Source organism: Betta splendens, chromosome 8, assembly GCF_900634795.4.
Source record: "Betta splendens chromosome 8, fBetSpl5.4, whole genome shotgun sequence".
In the NCBI taxonomy this organism is placed as follows: Eukaryota; Metazoa; Chordata; class Actinopteri; order Anabantiformes; family Osphronemidae; genus Betta; species Betta splendens.
In genome coordinates this window covers 4,430,593-4,447,581 of record NC_040888.2, presented here as the reverse complement: position 1 = coordinate 4,447,581, position 16,989 = coordinate 4,430,593, and the positions used below count along the sequence as shown (strand labels likewise).

Here is a 16,989-nt window from a genome sequence, read left to right as displayed (position 1 = left end):
CGGTTTTTCTTTTGATATTTTTTTAGCGTTTTGAATGCGTCAAGTTCTCTGTTATGTATAAACCGATTCGATGTTTCTTATGGTTAATCTTCGAACGAAGGCATATTTGTATGTTTATGTGCATTTAAATACGATTGTTGTGCGTTGTATTTGTTGAACGTAGCTTCAGTCATTAAATATGATTGACATCAATTTCAGCCAATCGTTTGAAACGTTTGCTCTTTTCTTCAATTGGATTTCTCTGTGGGCGGGGCCTAGTGGCGCCGCCTCCGGGCCTCAGCTTCGCTCGTTCCCGAGCGGATTGTTTGTTGTCAAAATGGAGTTCCTGCTTGGCAATCCGTTCAGCACTCCGGTGGGCCAGTGCATAGGTAACGTAGCTTTGGAATTATCCTTTAGTTATGTGTTTTTTCCTCCACCACTTGAGTGAATTTCCGCGTGGCCAAACACTTGGCGTTTTTTACCAGGATTTACGCTGCGTGAAGGCTGCGCCCGTGGAAAAGGCGAGCTAGCAAGCAGCCAACGTCGTCTGCTCGGAACGAGCTTTTAGCTAATGTTCTGACTAACAACTTACTCTGCTGTATTCACGGGGCATTGCGCCAAATCACTGTGCATTTGGGGACAGTGACGTTTTCACGTTAATGTGGCGAAAGAGGATGACGCGGGTGGAGTGAGGTGACGAGATTTGTCCACTATTCCTGGAGCTCCTGAACAAAAGTTGACCTCAGGGCTTGGTTCGTCTAACGTGGCTCGGTTTTGTGCTCTGTGCTGCGGTGTTTATACGGTTTGCACAAGATCGAACGCTGTCAGAGGTTGGTTCTCACCAATGTCGTGATATGTCTGTGTCATTAAACAATGCATAAATTATCCTACACTGGTTTCACACTAATAGCATTTGCACTTTCTATTTGTAAAATGTTGTTATGTTTAAGCCTCTGTCACAGAATCATTTGCTGATCATATTGTTCTAATATTCACAGTTGACCAATGGACTCTCTTTAAATAAAACCAGTGTGTACAGACGTCAAATGTTGTCAGGTTTGTGTGAAATGACAAATCGGTGCGTTGATCAGACTCACCGATGCTAAAGCAAAGAAGCTCTTTGTATGAAGGTTTATTCTCTATTGTCAATCAAAGTGTGTCATCTCTTGCATTTTATTCCCAGGTCTTGCACTGGGCTGTTTGCAGCGCGTCTCATTTGACAACAAGGACTGTATCTGCTGCTTTGATCGTGTGGCTGCACTGTGCTGCACCGTCAGCTGTCTGTCTGATTATTGCAGTGGTACCTCACACCACAGCAGTAGGGCTGTGGAAGGATCACCTTACCTGCCACAATGACAGAGGAGCCGATAGTAGACAGAACGGCTGATGAGAGAGGCATGGGGCATTAGTGGCTGTGTCCCATACTATCTCTAACCAACATGTAACACAGAATCTTTAGTGATTGTATGTAAGTAGGCCTGTACATCGCATGTTCACAATTTCACAATTCCATGTGTCATGTTAGCTAACTGTCTGTGACACAGAGCCCTGCACATTTCAGCCACTTGGATATTCAGCTGACTGTCTTTTCGTGGGTACTCCTACATCGAGAGACACTGTAGATGTTTGTGACGCTGGCAGCAGTACGTGGCACAGCCTGCCACTGTTAAAGCCATGTGATTGACTGGCTAAACTGGAGTGGTCTCAATTCCCAACACTGTGTGGATTGACACAACACCACAAAAGAATGCACTTGACAAGGATTTAAACTTCATTTGCAAAGCTGTGCTTGTTGCTGCTGTAGCTCATTTCAACCACATTTGTCTTACCCTTGTCTCTCTTTACTACCCAAGCTCTACCCTGACAACCCACTTGTGCTTAGAGTGGATGGTTCAGTGGCAGAAGTTGGTAAATTCTTTCAAACTTCTTTTTTTAAAACCTGCACAACCTAACAATGACCCACATAGCTGCTTGGTGCTTACGTCAAACCTCTCTTTGTCGTCGTCTTTCTAGATAAGCACGTTTATAGATGCCACTTGCTGTTTGTCCCTAAGATGACACCCGTCTCTGGTGGCTGCCTGCTCTCGGATAAGTTGATTAGCGAGGATGAGCTACAGCATGAATAAGTTGTGGATTTCAGGCCTTCCCAAATGAAAATGCAACACAGTCCAGTGAGAGGCTCTTGGCTTGGGCATGACAGCTTGCACGGGGCCTCTGGGCTTCAGAGAGACAAGCGCTTCCTGTCCAAGCTCACGCAGAGTTTAATGAGGATCTACTGAGTGTCAGTCACTGGAAATTATTCACAGTTTGCTTCAGTAGAAAATCATTTCTTTCTGTGAATGGCAGCGTTCACATGATGGATGGATTCAGAGGACTGTTGGAGGGCTTAGAGTGAGGAGCACATTGGTGATTATAAGGTCAGTTCATCACTGTGGCTCCTCATGGTCATAAACACATGAGGCAGTTCCAACCCCGAAATGTAACACAGCATTTGAATTTATAATTTCAATTAGGTTTGTATCAGCAATATATGTAGGGACACTAGAAAGACACCGGGCACTGAAGTCTGTCACTCTTTGCTGACTTGCTTATGCAACAGCTTTACTCTTGATGTTATGTAAAGCATTGGTAGCTTTAATTAGTGAGCGAGGACCAAGCCTGTGCTGAGCCTGTGGGTTGTGAATGATTGCTCAGGTATCACAGCTAAAAGTTACTGTCACAGAGTTGTGTTGAGAGTATTCCCAAACTTCTATACAGTAGTTTGTGTTTCCACTGATTAATGGCAGTGACATGTTTCCTGCAGCACCTGATTTAACCTGACATCGTGTCTGATTGTGAACAGTTTGTGTCTGTGCAGAAAGCCAGAGTGTCTCTCGCATCACAGAACCGGTATTAGAGACTAATAAAAGCTGTTGAGGTCCTAACACGTGGCTTGTTATCTTTGTATGGAAACGCTGCAGCGGAGCCTCGAATAAAATCAAACGTAATGATGTTTTTATTGAAGCGCTTGTGTTTCGTGTTTTCTAGAGAGAGCCACAGATGGAGGCCTACAGAATGAAGACTGGTCCCTCAACATGGAAATCTGTGACATCATAAATGAGACAGAAGAGGGGTGAGTTGGTACAGACGTACATAGAATAAACAAATGTTTAGGCCAAATAGGGTTCATTGTTCTCCATTGTTTAACATACTGACTGAGTGTCTCAAGGAAATGAATCCACTGACTGCTGAGCTTCGCCAGCAGAACCAAACAACAGGAAACCTTTTGTTTCTTTAGGTATCACTGACTGAGTCACTGTGTGAATTGATGAAATTCATATATCGGCTTCCTATAATAAAAATGTCCAGCCAACAGTTTGTTTGTTAGAATAGTGTCAGTTCTTACCAACGGGTCATCTCAGATTATTGCGTTCTGTTTTATTATGGTTATATTTAGCCCTCTGGTATCCTAAAGGAAGTTTATTGCTGACAAGTAACAGCATCCGATAGACAGACAGTCCCCTTCCTGTTCCACTCATCCTGTGGGCGGAGCGTGTTTTTTAACAGGAAAAGTCAACAAACATAGTGGCTGTTTATCATTTTTATTCAGCCTTATCAAATTTATAGCGAAGATTAATTTTGAAATACTTGAACTTGTAAAATGGCTGCTTTCCCTCAGCTCTTTTTCTTTTCTTTTCCTTTTAGTTTCCACATTCTTACGTCCTACACACATTCATTGTATTGGCATGAGCCGTGGGTCCCCTCTGTCGGACTCAAAGACATCACCACAGTCACACAGAATGAGAGAGTGAGGGCGTTTCACTGAACACAAGTTAGAAAATGTCTGTTGAACTCATTCAGGGGTGTTTGCAACTGCATTTGGTAATATGTGCTTTAAAGTGATGAATTATTAAAATTGTGTAGAAAACACAAAGTAGGATAAATAATATAGAGGCATAAAGTATTTATGCTCTGTATTTCTACCTGTTTCAGTTCTTTCACTTACACAGTAAATGTACTGAGGCTCATGGAAAAGTTCATAAAAGCCTATTACAGCCCGCCTGCACTGAGGAGATGGGCAGTTTGAGGCGGACAGCCAGCCTGAACTCTTCATGCATGGGCAGCTTTCATCTTGCCTTGGGAGAAACACAGTAGTCACGCAGAAAGAAGAGACAGAAGCAGATGGTGTGACAGTCTCTGTCTTGGTCAAAGAGTTGCACTGACTAGCATCTGGTTTTGTAGCACAGAATGACATTTAGTCCAATGAAGCCATGAAGATGTTACGCCTGGTCTCAGCTGAGGTGACTTATGCAGCTGTTCCTCCTTTTTCTGATTCCCTCCAGGCCAAAAGATGCGATGCGGGCGCTGAAGAAGAGACTCAGCGGCAATAAGAACTACAGAGAAGTGATGCTGGGGCTAACTGTGAGAAGTTCCCTTTTTTTTAATTGGAATTTATTTGTAATGTAAAAATTTTCATGAGGCATTAATTCAGCCAAACGTTCAGAAGTGTGGGTGGTGAATAGTCAGTTTATTTAGTTTTTTAGTGTTCGCCTTCTGTGTGCTGTCACCTGCCTGAGACCTTTAGTTAACACCTGAGCGCAAAGCCTCCCTTTCTCTGCCACGCTTCACCCAGACTTACCTCCTCTGCAGATCTTTTCATGCGTCAGCCTCCGGTGTCCATTTAATCCTTTCAATCTCCGCAGGTGTTGGAGACATGCGTGAAGAACTGTGGCCACAGGTTTCATGTGCACGTGGCCAACAGAGATTTCATAGATGGAGTACTGGTCAAAATTATCTCTCCAAAGTCCAATCCTCCAACCATTGTACAAGACAAAGTACTGTCCCTCATACAGGTACGTGACCTGTTTACCTATATGTTTATTTTGTGTCCTCAAATCCTGAAAGTTTGTGACCCACTGCAGTTTCTGCTGTTTATCTGACTTATCAGAATTCTAGAATGTGCTCACATTTAAAAATAGTGAGGAATGATAGCTATAGATACTGCATGGCTTCTAAGGTGCAGTCAGCTGTGTATCTGGTATCACTTGCGCCAGTGAAAGCCAGCTGGGCACCGCATGCTCTACTTCCCAGGTGTTGAACAAAACACTGCAGCCTCCTGTGCTACAGTATATGGTTACCAGGAGTCAGCACAGTCAACAGGTGGTCTTCTCCACATGTCTTCCAACTTGTTAATATTTAGTTGTGTTCAAGGATATTCCAGGCACTTTCTCTTTTTTTTAGATGTATAAAAAAATCCTTCTCTGCGCCAACACTGTAGCTTTGATGTGTTTGTTCTGGCAGGCCTGGGCTGACGCCTTCAGGAGTAGCCCTGATCTAACCGGGGTGGTCCACATTTATGAGGAGCTGAAGAGGAAGGGCATTGAGTTCCCAATGGCAGACCTAGATGCATTGTCTCCAATCCACACACCGCAAAGGGTTAGGCAGACAATACTTCCTTTGACAGTATACATGTGTGTTTGTGCAGTAATTTTGCAAAAGGCTGTTCTTCTTTTATTCAGGGTACACCAGAAGTGGACCCAGCCATGAGCAAGTACCTGGCCCCCTCCTCGCCTGCTGCAGGCGCTCCTAAGCCTGCCGTGACCCCTGCCCCGTGCTCTGCCACGCAGGTCTCCCACATCCCCGGCCCCATCACTGCAACCCCTGAACAGGTGAGGCACATCGGCAGCACTTCCTTGTCAAGTAAATAGGTTTTATTTGCTGTATTTATGCAGAATATAGTAAAAAGCGTGATTTAAAGATGATTTTGATTTTTCTTGTTTTAAGAAGTACACTCACTGATTACCCACTTCACCAAGATAATCATCTTCAATCCCTAGATGTTTTTAAATGCGTGGTCTGTCCTTTTAGATCGCCCGGCTGCGCAGTGAACTGGATGTAGTGAGAGGAAACATCAAAGTCATGTCAGAGATGCTAACAGAGATGGTCCCTGGCCAAGAGGACGCTTCTGACCTTGAGTTACTGCAGGTTAGTTTAATTCACTAAGGACCAAGGCAGTGCTGCTTTATGTGAAAGAGAGTAAGTGGTGGCGCCATTTTATTCCTGTTAAATCATCAGTTCAGTTCTCACTTAATGTGACAAATTAATATTTCACTGCAAAGACACAAACAAAAATGTATATACAGAGACTGTAACAGTATATGTTGTTATTATTTAAAAGATAATGTCTCCATTTTATTATTGAAAAGCTGTAACTCGCTGCAGCCACTAGGGGGGAGTAGAGCATTTACATTTTATCTGGGCCTTAACTTACTTTCGCTTGACCTTTCACAAGCTCATTTCACACATGTCGGACATCAAACGAGTAAGCTGCTTGTGCGACCGGCAGCCCCTGAGAGGACAAGCACCGACATCACACGGACCTGCTTTAGCGAACCTGCTTTCCCATATGTACTTCTGACTATGTTTATGGGATGAGGTCCTGACCTGTGCCAAGTTATTAATTCACACGCGCAGGACTCGAAGGGTTCATGTTCATTTATCTGTGTGCATGAGAACAGGCGGCTTAAGGCCAGATCCAGATCTGATCTAACGGACAGAACCTGCCTTTTGGTTTTCCAGGCTTTAGCAACAAATCTGTTTTCCGTGTCGTAATTCATCTATATTTCCATCACATTGCTCATCAATCTGTCTAGGAGCTGAACGGGACGTGCAGGGCTATGCAGCAGAGAGTGGTTGAGCTGATTTCATGCGTTTCTAACGAGGAAGTCACCGAGGAGCTGCTACATGTCAATGATGACCTCAACAACATTTTCCTCCGATATGAGAGGTACGATCAATCAAACAGTCAATCCGACTGCTTGTTTATTTTAGCAACGACAAGCATCATCGACAAACATCTGAAGGTTTACCTTTTGTAGAGGTGGTGTGACTTACATGTTCCAAGACATGAGATGTGCAAGACTTGTACCAACCAAACCATGATCCCAAAAGTAGATTAAAGTTCTATGTGTTGTTAAATGAAAACATTGTCTTTTGTTAAATTTATTTTAATTGAGAAAACCAACTCAGCACAGATTTGGCATGTACTGTACTCAACATTGTCACTGAGTCCAAACATCCCATAGTGAATGATCGCCTTTGAAGCGCTGTGAATAACATTCCTTTTAAAACGTTCTCTGGCTTCAACTGCTAAAATGTCTCTTTCATGAGGTTTCTGAAGATAAAACGCGTGTTACCATTTGAACCTCGCAAAGCTTCTGGTAAAACATTCAAAGGTTTTTCTGTTTCGCTCCCAGGTATGAGAGGTACAGGTCGGGTAGAGCTGCACAGAACAACGGGGTGAGTACCGCCAACAAAGCCCTGCTTCAAAACACAGACAGCAAAATAACCCAAATTCTCTGCTTTGGATTTTTTTAATTTAGCTTTTGGCATGTTTTTAAAAAAAACTCCCACAGTTTACATCTACACTTCCTGTAGTAAACTGTCTAACAGTAACAGTATTTAAATAAATAGTATTTTATCTTTGTGAAACTGAACACAAACAGTGCCCGTATCTGTGATTTGCCTGGGGCGTCTTCTATCACATCCCAGTTAGCTGGTGGTGCTTGCGTGCTGTTGATCTGTCTGTGTGCTCTGTGTGTTTGTATTGTGGCTAGCTGACGGAGGCAAGTATGACCATTACCAGAGCCATGAATGTCTAGTGGAAATAATTCCTAGATGCATGTGCCTGCGTTAGTGTTATTGGTGCTATCTTTTCCTCCCTCTAACTCTCCTACTTTCTCACCCTCTCAAAGTCTCCAGTTCACTTCTGACCCGCAGTGTTGTCTCAATTTGTGCAAATAGTCGACCCAGTAGAATTCTAATCTCTGTATACAAAGAGCAAACATGTCCTCACCTAAGTCACATGGATCTTATGCTATTTTTTGACTCACCTTTTTTTGCGTGTTTTGTCAGATGTTGTCCGAGGCCACCGAGGACAACCTGATAGACCTTGGTCCAGGCTCACCTTCTGTGGTTACGCCAAGGATCACGTCCAGCCCTCCACCCTGCTCCACTGCTGGAGCCACTGCTGGAGCCACCGCTGGAGCCGCTGCTCCCCCAGCTCCCAACCCCACTGCCGCCTCACTGTCCACTGCACTAGCTAGCCTTGGTAACGTCTGGATGATGTTATATCTATGCTTTATCATAAAACCATGTATGAAAGCCACAGCTGATGCATGTCTCGCTTTCCAATTGTCACTGTCATGCAACATCCCATTCAATTGGAGAAGCAGTTGAAATAGTTCATCATCTGCTTTTTAGCTGGTTATAATGTCGTAGAGGTAAACCCAAAGAGGAAGGTCGTTTTCTGTACAGATTCTTTACTTTTTTCTCATTCTGCCACCATCTCACTCCAGATGTAGGTTCAGACAGTGTGAGCGGCACGCTGTCCTCTCTATCAGGCCGTGACCAGGATGACTTTGACATGTTTGCGCAGACCAGGAGCAGCTCTCTGGCTGAACAACGTAAAAAGTAGGCGAAGGCCCATATCTTGTCTAGGTTTATTCATTTAATTAACTTATAATAGCTAAGCAGATAGGAAGAAAGGTTATTTTAGGCTTGTCATATATATCAGGCAGTGATACCGTGTTTACTTTTCTGCATGGTTTGTGTTTTCCTGCAGTGTAAAGTATGAGGACCCACAGGCTCTGGGTGGTCTGGCGTCAGCTTTGGATGTAAGACAGCAGAATGCAGGAGGGGTGAGTGCACTGTGCACATGTACTTTAATACAGATTTGACACAGTGATTACAGTCTGTCTGGTCTGTCCTCAGACGCTGGTTTTGTCATGTTTTGAAATAGTTGTGTAACTTTTGTGTGGCGTGAAACCAAACAGAATGGTGCAATCTTTTATAAGTCTAAGTAGATATAAGAAATCTTCCTGACTGTGGTGGCTGTTTAGGTAATAAACACGCAGCATTAGCCTCCGGCAGTTCTGTTTTTGTTCTTCACACTCAGTTTCCACTGGAAACCATTATTCTTTGCTAGTCTCTCTGTCCGAGCATCTGCTGTAATACCTGTGCATGGTTATGGCAAAGTACACAGACATGATTGCACACACACCTTTTAGTTACCTTCACTGCTTCAGCCACAGTACTTTTATTTGAGGGAGGTCAAAGTCTTTGTACCTTTTTTCTTTTACTCATTTTCATCTTTATAGAGTGAATCTTCTGTTCATTTTCTTTCTTCTTTTTATTTTTACGCTTTTTAAATGAAAATCGTCTCTTGCATATTTGACTTCTCCTCTGTCTTCTCTTTCTGCGCTGTATGCTTTGCTGTGGTGGGGGCCTGCTGCCTTTCTTCTTTTGTGTAAGGTGTTGTTCTGTTGTTGATTCAGCTGAGGGTTAAAGGGGATGATAACCCAGCAGATCAGGAGCTGCCCATAGACAGCTGGCTTATTACCCAAGGAATGGTGAGGACTCCATCCTCAGTGTGTCCTCCTTTTACTCCTCCCTCATGACCACCATCACCCTTTCTGTCAGCTCCTCTGGCTTCTTCCATAATCCTCATAAGATGCGCTTTACTTTGAGACTCATCTCGCTGCTTTGACATCTCACGGCTCAAAGTTAGCCCGATATCATCTGTTTTTACCCACCTCCACGCCAAGTAGATGTGTCGTACTCTAGTGTTGGGCAATATGACGATACCCTGCTGTGCAAAAACAAGTTTATGACCAATTACAGTATTTAGCAGGATCAAGTATCTTGATTTGTAATTTATTTAATACATATAATATTTAGCCATATTGCTCGTCTCTAGAGCCCATATCGAAATCCGAAAACATTTGACCCCTCACTGATAGTTTTCACCTTTGCTTTCCTCTAAATGGAATAATAAGCATCATCTCCAGAAGCCTCCATCAGCTCAGCTAACAGCGGAGGAGTACATATACTTCTGCTACACAGCAACAAACATGCTAGAGTACTGGCAACATATCCTGTAAACACACATAAATGTGTGCATTGTGGTTTGCTTTGTAGTGGTGAGTATTAGTCAGCTGTCCTTTAACGGTGGATCTTTAGTGAATACACTAATTTTTCTTAATGACAACCTTCCATGTCTCAATCTAACCATACTTAAATTAACCATCTAGTTAGATGTGTAACCTTTAACAATTAACTTGATAATTTGACTATGAATGCTTTTAAAGGATCATATCTAGAAGATAGGATTAATATACATGATCCACGCCTACTGGCTAAAGAAACTCACTGCAATCCATGAGCGCCTGGCAGCACAAATGAACCAGCTGCTAAGGGATGGGACTCACCCTGAATGGCTAACCAAAGGGCGAACGATCCTGATAATGAAGGATCCCTCAAAGGGTACTGTCCCATCCAACTACCGGCCAATAACCTGTCTCTCCACAACATGGAAGCTCATGTCAGGCATCATCGCCGCTAAGATAAGTGGGCACATGGGTCAATACATGAGCGATGCACAGAAGGGCATTGGTAAGGATACCAGAGGAGCCAAACACCAACTCCTGGTAGACAGAACAGTTGCCCAAGACTGCAGAGCGCGACACACCAACCTGTGCACAGCCTGGATCGACTACAAGAAAGCCTATGACTCAATGCCACACACATGGATCACTGAATGCTTGGAGCTGTACAACATCAACAGAACTCTAAGGGCCTTCATTGCAAACTTGATGAGGTTGTGGAAAACCACACTTGAAGCCAATGGGAAGCCACTTGCCCAAGTATCCATCAAATGTGGCATATACCAAGGAGATGCACTGTCCCCACTGCTGTTCTGCATAGGTCTGAACCCCCTCAGCCAAATAATAAACAAGACTGGCTATGGATACAGACTCCGGAACGGGGCCACCATAAGTCACCTCCTCTACATGGACGACATCAAGCTGTACGCTAAGAATGAGCGAGACATCGACTCGCTGATCCACACCACAAGGATCTACAGCTCAGACATCGGGATGTCATTCGGGCTCGAGAAATGTGGGAGGATGGTGACAAAGAGAGGCAAGGTAATCCACACAGAAGGGGTCTCACTTCCAGAAGGAACAATAGCAGACATTGAGGACAACTACAAGTACCTTGGAATACCACAGGCAAACGGCAACCTTGAACAGGCAACAAGGAATGCGGCAACAGCCAAATACCTCCAACGAGTAAGGCAAGTCCTAAGAAGCCAGCTCAATGGCAAGAACAAATCCCAGGCAATAAACAACTATGCCCTGCCAGTGATCAGATACCCTGCAGGAATAATAAGGTGGCCAAAGGAAGAGATACAGACCACAGATGTTAAGACACGAAAGCTCCTCACCATGCATGGAGGGTTCCACCCCAAATCCAGCACCCTGAGACTATACGCTAGCCGCAAGGAAGGAGGCCGAGGACTAGTGAGCGTGAGAGCCACTATCCGGGATGAAACATCCAAGATCCATAAGTACATCAAGGATAAGGCCCCGACAGATGACGTGCTGAGTGAATGTCTCAGGCAGTGGAGCACAGAGGATGAGATGCTGGAAGAAGGACCATCATGGGAGGACAAGCCCTTACACGGGATGTACCACCGAAACATAACTGAAGTGGCTGATCTCAACAAATCCTACCAATGGCTTGAAAGGGCCGGGCTAAAGGACAGCACAGAGGCACTCATCCTGGCTGCACAGGAGCAGGCCCTGAGCACCAGAGCCATAGAGGCCCAGATCTACCACACCAGACAAGACCCAAGGTGTAGACTGTGCAAAGAGGCCCCAGAGACGATCCAGCACATAACTGCAGGGTGTAAGATGCTGGCAGGCAAAGCATACATGGAACGCCAAAACCAAGTGGCTGGCATAGTATACAGGAACATCTGCGCGGAGTATGGACTGGAAACCCCAAGGTCAAAGTGGGAAACACCTCCCAAGGTGGTAGAGAACGAGCGAGCCAAGATCCTGTGGGACTTCCAGATCCAGACTGACAGAATGGTAATGGCGAACCAACCAGACATTGTGGTGGTGGATAAAGAGCAGAGGAAAGCCGTAGTGGTGGATGTGGCAATACCAAGCGATGGCAACATCAGGAAAAAGGAACATGAGAAACTAGAGAAATACCAAGGGCTCAGGGAAGAACTGGAGAAGGCTTGGAAGGTGAAGGCCACAGTGGTGCCTGTGGTGATCGGAGCACTAGGGGCTGTGACCCCCAAACTGGAGGAGTGGCTACGACAGATCCCTGGAAAAACATCCGAAATCTCAGTCCAAATAAGTGCAGTCCTAGGAACAGCAAGGATACTGCGCAGAACCCTCAAGCTCCCTGGCCTCTGGTAGAGGACCCGAGCTTGGAAAGTGGATGAGACCACCCGCGGAGGGTGAGAATAGAGTGTGTATATATATACACATACATACACATACATACACACACACACACTTGCCTCGCGGTCCTGCTTTACTTCACTTTTGCCCAACACCTACTGTACGTGAACACAAGTGTCACCATCCACTCTGACATGACTTCCAGCATCACAGTCACTGCTTGCCGTGTGTGTGTGTGTGTGTGTGTGTGTGTGTGTGTGTGTGAGCACATACTGCTCCATATGCAGTATGTGTATGCCATGGGATTGCCCTGCCTCTCGACGGCCCCTGTGCTTTCGGCTTTTCCCATCCAATCAATGCCTTAATCACATTCAAGCGATTGGCTAATTAACTAATGATGTGGAATAATTAACGCTGCTGTGTGATATTAGTCGGCAGCTGTTAAACCGTGCCAGTGCTACGGAGCTAATCTGAACAATACACTACCTGGGAACTCCTGTTTTCATAAAAGACAGCTGAGCAGCAGGTTGTTGCACTTGATAAAACTGTAAGAGCACAGAGTCGAGGGAAGTTAAGTGTCGGCAGATGACTTTCTTTTTGTTTTTATCTTCTCTTCTGAGCCCTTAGTGATTCATATTCTTATTTATGTGTGTGTGTGTGTGTGTGTGTGTGTGTGTGTGTGTGTGTGTGTTATCATTTTTGTTTTTGTTGTTGGGCTTGGGTGTTTTTCTGTTGTGTGGCTTTGGCGCTACCCCTTGGTTTGTCCATGGCTTTGCTCCATAGATCCCCGTATCGCAGTCCTCTGTCATGGATGACATAGAGGAGTGGCTCTGTGCTGACGTGGTGAGACTTCTTTACCTTGATTTATCTCTTTTCTTCTTGTTTCTTTGTTTCTTCTTTCTCTTTTACCCTATTTTTTTTGCTTTTCTTGGCACATTTCATCCACCTCACCCATCTCATCTGATACATTCACTTCAGTTTTCTTTAACTTCACTTGTTTGCTTTTTTATTTCATTTTATTTGCTAGTTACTGACAGAAAACAGTTTACGCTGACGCTTGACTTATAAATGCTAATAAAGCTGGTGATGTTAGTAGTTAAAATGGTTAATATGATCCCACATAACATGCATGTGGAAATTGTGGAGTTGGGCTCAAGAAGGCTCCTTGTTGTGTTCACCTGTAAATAATGTGTGAAGGATGCACCATTGACAGACCTTCATGAATGCTTGGTATGATATGTCTCAACTTACAGTCCCGTCTTTCCTATTAGCTTCACTGTGTTCTTCTACACCGGCGTTTATTTCTGTATTACAGGGAAGTTATTGGGTGACTTGTTTTCTTTTAACAGAAAGGAGATGGAGCTGAGGAAGGGGTGACCAGTGAAGGTACTGCCTCTGATCAGTTCATTTAAATATATTTTTTTCCCTTCTCAATAATAACAATAATGATAATTCTCAGCTATACTTTTAGACAAATAGATATTTCTGTCCCTTTCAGAGTTTGACAAATTCCTTGAGGAGCGAGCCAAGGCAGCAGACACCCCTCCATCCCCCCCAGGAGCTGACCCTGCCCTCCCAGCTCGTGCCACTAGCAGCAACCACAAGAAAGCTGAACGGGCGGAAGATTCACTCTTTGCCTTGTAGACTGTTTTCAGAAAAGCTTAATGTCTCTATTGGGCATCTAAAGGTCTCTGCCCCAAACCATTACCAGAATGGTTACATCACTGACTGGTAGTGGTGTAGTAAGTGATCTCCGCCTCCTTGTCGCTCTCATGCCACAGTGTTGCTCTAGCATACAGAGGTCCAACATGTTTACTGTGCACTGCTGTGTTGCATTTTTACTATATGGATGTATTAATCTGTTAGTGTTGGATGTACTACCTGTAGACCTGAATCTCATTTGTACCGCTCCACCAAAGGAAGACAACCTGAACTGTCTGACATGATCTTAAAATGTGGTATATTACTGCATGATTGATGGAGACGTTCACTGCGGATCTGTACTTTGTTAGTATGGAAGCATAACATTAGGACTACATTGTGGTATTTTACTGCACCGACCTAATTGCTAATTTAAGCATTTGTTGTTTTAATGGCTTGTTATATATTATGTAACTAGCTCTGTGGTTATGGTCGAGCTCTGCATTTATTTTTAGCTACAAATATTTCCAGAAGAGTCCTGGTAATGCTTTTAATGTGCTGCTTTTAGCGATGTAAAGAAACGGCTCATGCCAACTAGAGTATGATTATAACAGCTAAATCATAGCTAATCTATGTGTATGCTAGCATTCCTTTAAAAGAAAGGGAATAAAAAAACTAACACACCTATAAAGCACCAGTTAAGATTCTCAGTTATGTTTTAAATGGCTAATCGAGCGGCAGGTGGCATGAAAAATGTCCACTGGTCTTTTCAACTCCTGAGAAGCTAAAACAAATTGCAAAAGGTTTATTTTGCAATTGGGTTTTCAATTGCAGCCACATTCAACAATTCCAAAGACTATTAAGGCTTTAAAGACCAACTGTAACTTGATTTTATGTGTAATTAAAGTACACGTTTCTAAATGTTAAGGGATGATGAACGTTCTCCTGCTACAACTAATGTCTGTGCACTTTGAAGCAAGTATTTTGTCCTTTTTGTTTACAAGATTGTTAATATTTTTCTAGGGATGGGATGGGAACTGGTGTTTAGAATAACTTCATTATGCACATAACTTTTCTAGCAAGTGTAAGTGCTGATCATGTTGACGCAGAAGTAGATGGACGGTTGAACTTATAACTGCAAAGTTTTTGATGGCATTAGAAACATGCAAGTCAAATCATGGTGTTTCAGTTATTGAATGACTTCATGGCACCATAATTGACAAACTATACAGCAAAGCAAAGGCGCTGTTGTCACTCAAAATGTGCTTATACCTCAAAATACAGGACTTTGTTTTTGTACTTGGCTAAAAATGTATTGGCTTATAATTTTCCTTAAGAAAGAGGTTCATGTGTTATTTGATCCCCTCATTGTATTTTATAGTTCACATAAAAAGAAAACATGTTTGTGTTTAGTTTTCTTGATAGTTTTGTGGTTCAGGCTGAAGCATGCATCAGACCAACATTATTGTACTTCATCTTTGTTTTATGTAGTCAAAGCAATATTTTGATTCCACTTTTGATTAATTTGTTCTTGTTGGACCTGCTGCCCAGCAGCTGTTACTGACTGACTGTAGTTTGTCCTGGGTGTACTTAAGATCACACTTTGAGGCAAAACACAATCCTGCCTTCATTCCATCTCTTTTTGCTGATGCGTTGGTTTGTTTTAACTTACACAGCAATTAAAGCTTGTTTTCCATTCAATTTAAGAACCTTGTCAATCAGATACAGTCCATTTAAAAAAGTTGTGAAGACCTAAATATTGCCCATATTGTCAGACTATATTCATTGTGTAATACTTGTTGAGACATATGCAATGCTCATGTTGATAATCTGTTTGTGTACGTAATCATAATAATTATTTAAATGTATTTTAGTTGATGAGCTTTAACTTGTTTTTAATGCCTCGTGGCTATAAAGGGTTAATATGGTTGCCAGGTAATTGATTAATTAATTACAAGATGCCGGCTGAATGGAGATGACTAATTGGGAACTTAATTTCCTGTGATTGTGTGTTGCCTATCTCTGAATCTGTAACAGAGTATTGTGTTACTTGCTTTTATGAAGCTTAGGTCCTGTTTGCAATGGTTACTGAATGTCTTTTAATACTGACAAGGCAGAAACCTCTGAACCTGAAAGGTTTGTTTCCTGCTGGTGGATGTCTTATGTCTGTTCGGCTGTGCATTGCGCTGCCATTACTAATGGTCAGATTTTTGACCTAACGCACATGTAACTGGCCAATAAAACACTAGCAACGTGTGACCTCTACCTCACAACTGTCTGTGATTACTTTCCAGTTGGGCTTCACTGCATGTGACGATCTCCTGACTCCTCATCACTCATGCACTGATGCAACCCAGCCTCAATCTTACTCTAAACATACCACGGCGTGAGCCCATCGGCCCCTCCCGTACGGAGGTTCATGGACACTTGTCCAGTTCTGCTCCAACAACTTAGCCCATGCAAAGTGTAAACAAACTATGCTCACACACACTTCCATCATTTTCATTTTTGCAACTTTAGTTTTCCTTATTTTTTTATTCTATTAGGCATCACTGGTAAATATCCTGAATTGAAGTTAAGTAAATTAAGACGTTTACCTTTTTACGTACACGCCCATGGCCACACCAAGTTTCCCAGCAGGTTTTAGTGCTTGCAACAACTTTGCAGTGTTACTGTGGGTCACTGGCCTATTTCCCTACTATGACTCTGTAAAGCTTTATTGTGTGTTCATGAGACACCACTATCATTCTTTATTTATCTAAAACAGGATTGAAAATGTTTTGTGCTACGCACGTCTCACTACTGTTAACTGTTACTGTTAAACACTAATACTGTTAGTATTACTGTTTGTTCAAAAGTGCTGTTAACAATAGGAAAAGGTTTGGGAAATTTCTGTAAGTAAATTGGGTGCAAGACAAGAGTTATACTTTATTTGTATTACGCTGGACAGGGTTAAAATCCCTTCTTCATAATCTTTTCGACCTCCTATAATCTTTCGGTTTATATTCCACGATTTGAGGAGAGAAACACATGATGTAATCACTGGACTCCAAATGTGACGTCAGATCACCCCACTCGGTATCTGGGCTTCCTATTGGACGATATCGCTGGTTCTACAGGAGGAGCCGCT

At 43.2% G+C, this 16,989-nt stretch overlaps 1 protein-coding gene across 8 annotated transcripts; it reads left to right on the top strand.

Annotated features, from left to right (window-relative positions):
- Nucleotides 1-223: 223 nt before the first annotated feature.
- Nucleotides 224-16,124, top strand: LOC114860474 (TOM1-like protein 2). Of its 8 annotated transcripts, XM_029159107.3 has the most exons (16): nt 224-368; nt 3,007-3,091; nt 4,302-4,380; nt 4,662-4,811; nt 5,260-5,394; nt 5,478-5,627; nt 5,827-5,943; nt 6,612-6,745; nt 7,215-7,257; nt 7,873-8,068; nt 8,316-8,430; nt 8,582-8,657; nt 9,294-9,368; nt 13,002-13,061; nt 13,568-13,604; nt 13,717-16,124. In XM_029159107.3, the coding sequence occupies exons 1-16, from the start codon at nt 317-319 to the stop codon at nt 13,860-13,862; spliced, it is 1,650 nt and encodes a 549-aa protein (XP_029014940.1). In that variant the 5' UTR covers nt 224-316; the 3' UTR covers nt 13,863-16,124. The 8 variants fall into 8 exon arrangements, 7 of the variants coding, with proteins under 7 accessions (XP_029014940.1, XP_029014943.1, XP_055366998.1 ...); XM_029159110.3 differs by lacking the exon at nt 9,294-9,368; XM_055511023.1 differs by lacking the exon at nt 13,002-13,061.
- Nucleotides 16,125-16,989: the final 865 nt, after the last annotated feature.